This window comes from Aulonocara sp. 'chitande type north' Nkhata Bay, linkage group LG6, assembly GCF_057382095.1.
Source record: "Aulonocara sp. 'chitande type north' Nkhata Bay isolate Kocher_YH1m ecotype deep benthic linkage group LG6, A_spYH_male_GT1.1, whole genome shotgun sequence".
Taxonomy (NCBI): Eukaryota; Metazoa; Chordata; class Actinopteri; order Cichliformes; family Cichlidae; genus Aulonocara; species Aulonocara sp. 'chitande type north' Nkhata Bay.
The window spans coordinates 43551380-43557370 of record NC_141349.1 but is presented as its reverse complement, the minus strand read 5'-3'; the positions used below and the strand labels follow the sequence as shown (position 1 = coordinate 43557370).

General features: G+C 41.9%; 1 protein-coding gene across 1 annotated transcript; it reads left to right on the top strand.

The window, feature by feature from the left end:
• Nucleotides 1-1687: 1687 nt before the first annotated feature.
• Nucleotides 1688-5632, top strand: LOC147328617 (CD48 antigen-like). The gene is made up of 5 exons (XM_086297723.1): nt 1688-2129; nt 4014-4307; nt 4383-4508; nt 5081-5130; nt 5371-5632. The coding sequence occupies exons 1-5, from the start codon at nt 1688-1690 to the stop codon at nt 5461-5463; spliced, it is 1005 nt and encodes a 334-aa protein (XP_086153849.1). The 3' UTR covers nt 5464-5632.
• The last annotated feature ends 359 nt before the right edge of the window (nt 5633-5991 follow it).

Sequence of the window (5991 nt, the reverse complement as noted above, 5' to 3'; positions counted from 1 at the left end):
TCTTTATATTACAAAAAAGGGCCATAAGGATAATCCATGAAACTGGTTACAGAGATCATACAAATCCACTATTCTTAAAATCAAAAATTCTAAAATTCACAGATCTGGTTCATTTTCTCACTGCATAAATTATGTATAAAGCAATAAATAACCTGCTTCCTGACAATATTCTAAAACTGTTTTCTAAAAGAGAACGGGGATACAATTTGAGGGGGGAATTAAATTTAAAACATCCTCGTATCCGTACAACATTAAAAGGTTTTTGCATCTCTGTGTGTGGAGTGAAGCTGTGGAAAAGTAAAGATATGAAGCAAAGTCCAAGCATGGCGCAGTTTAAACAGCAGTTTAAGGAGACGAGGGACGAGGGAGAGATTTGACAGGGTGTCCTTGTCCAATATTTTCATGTGTGTGTGGGTGCACGTGTATTTTGGGTGTATATATCTGTAGGTTGTGTATCCTTTGAGGTGTAACTGGGGTTAGTGAAAATGTGTATATGTGCGTATGTGTATTTACATATGTATAACATATATGTATATATATATAAAAAAATGAATAATAAAAAAAACACATGGCATATAATGTAATTGTAAGGAGGATTTCTGTATTCTGTTGATTACTAGATAGTGGAAAAGGGGGTGGGATTAAATAAGCTTATGCTTCTTCCTGCTCCTTTTTGAACATGAAAGTTATTTGTAGTTGCGGTTGCTCATTTTCCTTTTGTTTTGCTTTGTTTGTTTGTCTCTTTTAATTCTATGTTGTTGTACTTTTTCAATATGTTCAAAATAAAGATTCAATCAATCAATCAATCAATCAATCATTCAATCAATCGATCAACCCCAAATCCTTCCTTTGCTGTTGTTTGTAGTTTAGTTCAGCAGTTAAAGTCTCGCTTGTTGTTCACCACCTGCCTCCATCGTCTGCTGTTGGGTCCACACGCTCTCTTCTCCAAACCGTCGGCTCCACAGACGTGACCACAGCTCACAGTCATCATCGTTTTTTACTGTGAACGTCCTCGAGCTGGTTGTTCACAGATGTTAGTTTGATTTGACGTTAGATAACTTCTGTTTTCTTCAAGTCTATTTTTTCTTTCTACTTACGATTTGTCCATTGTTTTGTTTCACTATTGTAAACCTCAGATATCAAACTTACTGCACATGTTTGGCCGTCGATCCTTTCAAACAGTTTTTTCTTTCTTCGTGCTTTAATTTGAAACTTGGACTAAATGTTGAAGAAACTCTGAGGTTTGTTGAATAAAACCATGTTGAATCTCTGTTGTATTAAACTGAGATATTTCACTGTTTCATGAGATCATTTTGTGTTTGATGGCAGCAGATCTCAGGTCAGTGACATGATCGGGTACAAAGAGTCTTCGAGAGGCCGAGTTTCTCAGAAACAAGTTGATCAGTCTGCACGTCTGCAGAGGAAACATGACCCCGTCCAGCGTTTACAGACGTGTTGCTGCCATCAGATTAAAAATGAGCTCTCTCAGTTTAAACATGTCAAATGTTTTCTATCTTCTATTGTGAATAAAATGTGGCTTCATGACATTTGAACATTATTCGACACCAACGACCTTTTTGCAGCTGTAAATGTTTAGTTTGTCACAACCAGATCAAAAAGTAAGAAGTTGTTGTGATTGGTGTAAAATGTGTGAGGCTGAGTTCCTCCTGTCACTGATGCAGCTCACATGTATCAGCTTCACCCTCCTCGTGCTTCATGTTGCCTGGATTTGATCCTCACTTACTTTCTGTGGCTCTTTGTAAGATCTCTGATCACGTTCATTAAAGTTCTCACTGACTGTTGGATCTCTTCATATTTTACAGTGATGAGATTTTCTGCTTCTGAGGAAGTGAAGAAGTACCTGACGGGCACTGTGGGAGGAAACATCACTCTACCTGACTCTGTGCCGGAGAAAGGATATCTGTTATATGGAAGAAAGATTATTGCTGATGTGATTAAGGGGGAATTTGACATATCAGAGGATATTTACAAGAACAGACTTCAGTGGGACAGAAACTCTGGACTCTTTACACTCACAGAGCTGCAGAGGGACGACTCAGGGATTTATGTCATTGACTCTAAAACAGGAAAAGGAAACAGGATATCATCATATAAGCTCACAGTGTACGGTAAGTCTCACATTTACTCTGGTATGTTTTTGTGCAACATCCCAGCTCCATATGTGACCTCAGTCTGTATGTTCCTCATTAGTTTGGTCATATCATCACTTCAGAATAAAAACAGCTTTTTGTTCTTATAATCCCACAAATGTCTGGTGTGAAAGGAATAATCAGCTTTGACTTCAGTGTTTTCACCAACATTACTGATGTGTACAAAGTGAATGAAAGAACAGGACAAAGCAGAAACTTTAAACACTGTTCTTAGAAAATCCTGCAGAACAACTGAAATTAACACGTTTTTATTTAACAGCTTTTTTAAACCAAAACACAAAACTTCCTGTTTACTTGAACATGTTTCCCATTTCATGGTCACGTTAATCCACAGAGAAGTAACACAAAGCCTCATTGGCCATGTTCCCACTAGTGCCTAACTATCGCCCAATCACAGCTCAGCACAGCACCCTGTGAGTTTCTAAGGTATTGAACTTCTTTATGAAGCATTAACAGTTACTTCTTACAGTCAAACATGTATATTTGAACAGCCCAGCTGCCACCTGTCAGTCTTGTGTGGCCTACAGTGTTACACTGCCTAAAAAGCAGAACAGACACTTTTATTTTGACGGGTTTGTTGTTGATGGCGACTTCCTGTGGCTGCTGCTGTGAGAGGAACACATTACAAAACACGAGCTGTGGTTTCCACTCATGAAGCAACACATTGTGCTGTAATGTTTGTGTCTGACTACAAAGCTGCTGTCTGTGTCGTAGGAAACCAACGACAGTCATGTAGTTACAGGAACCCACACACACACAGAATCATGTCTTTGTGTTTCCTGCTGTGAGTCTGTGGAACAGGAAACCTTAAACATGTCCAAATAAATGGATCAGACTGATGGAGCTCAGCACTGAAGCTGAAGATGCTGCTGCTCAATGACCTGCCTGAGCTGAAGGAAACCACGCTGGCATCTTTAGATCCTCACAAACTCCCAACATCCTGTTTCATAAACCTGTGAAAACTATCAACCTCCTTAAGTCTGACTCAGGCTGTTTGTCCTCAGCAGCTCCTGAAGTTTCATATCAGTGATGGTGTCGTTCAGCTTCATCGTACAGCTGAGACTTCTTCATGAAAGTGATTTGTCAGAAACATCAAAGTCACCTTTACAGCTCCATCACTTTGAGATGAGCTCAAACAAACATGCTGAGCTGTAGCTGCATGTTTGTTTGCAGTTCAGTCACTTCCTGAGAAAAATGCACGACTTCATATCTGTGCAGAGACGTGAAGGTTGAATTAAACATTTATAGCCTGGATTTTAAATCCTGATTTATAATAACATTATAAATAATTACTACTTCTTTGGTGATGCTCTGATGGCTCCTCCAGTTCAATAGATTCCCTGTCCTGTGTCTTCTTCACATGAAATTTGGATTTTTATCATCTTTTCACATCAGAATCAAAGTGAAACTAGACGAATGTGGACAAAGCATCATGGATGAGCTGTGGTGCACAGCAGGAGCCTCAGGAGTTTAACCTGTTTAGAGCTTTTTGTTGTTGTTAACGGGCTTTTTTCTTCCTTTCATGAGGATTTGAATCAGAGCGTTGGTTTCTTCTGTGTCCTCTTCAGCACCTTCTGCTGATAGTGATGCTAGTTTGACAGGAAACCTGAGAAATCCCTCATAAACCTTTATAATGAGATTCAAATGGATATAATGGAGGTTTGGCAGTCTGCTGTCTCTGCTGTGTTTGAGATGAGCAGTTTCAAATTAATGTTCACTGACTGCATTAAAGCAGCAATAACCAGAGCTCTGCTGTCCTGATGATGTTCACTAACAAAAAGCTGAAAGTTAAAAACATTTTTCTGATGTTTATTTTTGTTCTCCATCAACTTTCATCCCCAGACTCTGTACCGACTCCTGCAGTGAAGAAAGTGAGTGTGAGCTCTGAGAGCTGCTCCTTACTGTGCCGGGTGGACAGAGAGACCACACTGCTGTGGTTCAAAGACGAGCAGATGCTGAACCAGAGCAGCTCTGCGCTCTCTCTGCCTCTCACTGTGCACAAACAGGACTTCAGCTCCTCTTACAGATGTGTGGCTGCAAACCCTGCAGAGGAGAAAACTCTTCCTGTCCATGTGAGAACCACCTGTGGAGACACAGACGACAACGACACCAACAGCTCGAATAAACCAAGAAACTGTGAGATTATTTCCAACTGTGATTTTAAACATGTTGTTCACTGTGTTTGCTGACATCTGATTTCCTGTTTGACAGATAACATCCTCATTATAATCTTCTGTGTCCTGAGTGCTACCCTCATCATCATCATCATCGTCATCATCATGAAGAGGAAGCATCCTGTCCAAGACAAGTTTAAACTCCTACAAGCTGCAGGCAGAGGTTTGTGTTCTTGAATATTTCTTTTCATATTTGTAATCTTGTTCTGAGACGTGAAGATCAAAGTGTAAAACATGTTTATGGAGGAAGTGCAGCAACAACCCCCCCATGACCAAACCACCAAACCAAAGCGGTCCTCCAGCACAGAAACAGCTGTGAGCAGACACATGACAGATTATTAGTTACTACAAATGTAAGAAGTAATCCGAGTATTTTCACTGGACCGACTCAGGTCCACCTGGTTCTGACAGACGCAACAACTGAGCCAAAAATCCTTTGAAGCTGAAAGTGTGAAAGTGCTGCAGGTGAGAGTCACCTGTCTGCTGCTTGGAGGTCATTTCCTGTCACATGTGTTCCAGCTGATCCAGCTGTGATGAGCCGGCTGTCTTTAAACAAGCTGCAACAAGAGACACACACAGCTGTTTTCTACATTTACTCAGCTCCAACATTCACCACCTGTAACTGATTACAGCAGTAACTAGTTACTCCTGACGCTGCAGAGTATCATGCAGACGTGGACAGAGTAGGTGTCACATGTCTAACCTGAAGCTTCCATGAACTTTGTGTTTTCACAGCTCCTGTGGATGAAGTGGTCCTTTACACTGGCACAGCTGACAGCAGACAGGTGGGTACCTGCTCACACCGTCAGCTCAGAGTCCATGCAGCTCAGTGGAAGCTGACTACATGCAGACACACAACAAACACATGAAACACTAAAGTCAGGAGTGTGTTGGAGTCAGAGTTCTTCTGCTGGAACATGAACTTCCACACAGATCACATTCTCCCTCTGGCTGCTCTCCACCAGCAGAAGCAGCCGTCTCCATGTTTCACTGCGTTGCTTATTCCTGTGTTTCTCCTTCTCCAGGGTGGGATTTTAGCGGCTGTATCAGGAACCAGTGATGGCTCCAGTCTGACAGCAGTGTCTTACAAACTGGTGCTCGTCACACGAGAGGTGTGACTGGCTGGAACGTCCGAGGAAAGCTGGACTCTGGAAAGAAGTTTTCCTTTGGTGCTGATGATTTGGATTGATTATGAATAAAGTGTATTTTTACAGTGTGAATGTGCCACAGAAGAGTTTCCATCTACGTCATCATGACCTCTGACCTGCTCCTCTGACACTGATCATAAAAGACTGTATCCAGACAATGGACAGAGGACGCAGCTGTACGTCATGTTTACCTGTCAAATCATTCAAATGATGCAACAAAGCAAAGACTTCCCTCTCTGTCACCTACCTGCTGCTGTCGTGGTCTGGGTGGTTTTCCACAGCATCAGCTCCTCCCCACTGGGTGGAGTCTTTGTTGTTCCTCACCTGATGGCAATCGGACCAGCAGTATTTATGACCGGCGCACTCAACTGGTCTTCGCCAGATTATCTGCCAACTTTACCTCTGAAAACCACCTACCAAGCTCTCCTGGATACCAGTTTGCTGCCACCGGTAATCCCTCTCCGTTTTGGAGCTGCCATTTTCTCCTGCCTGCCTCCC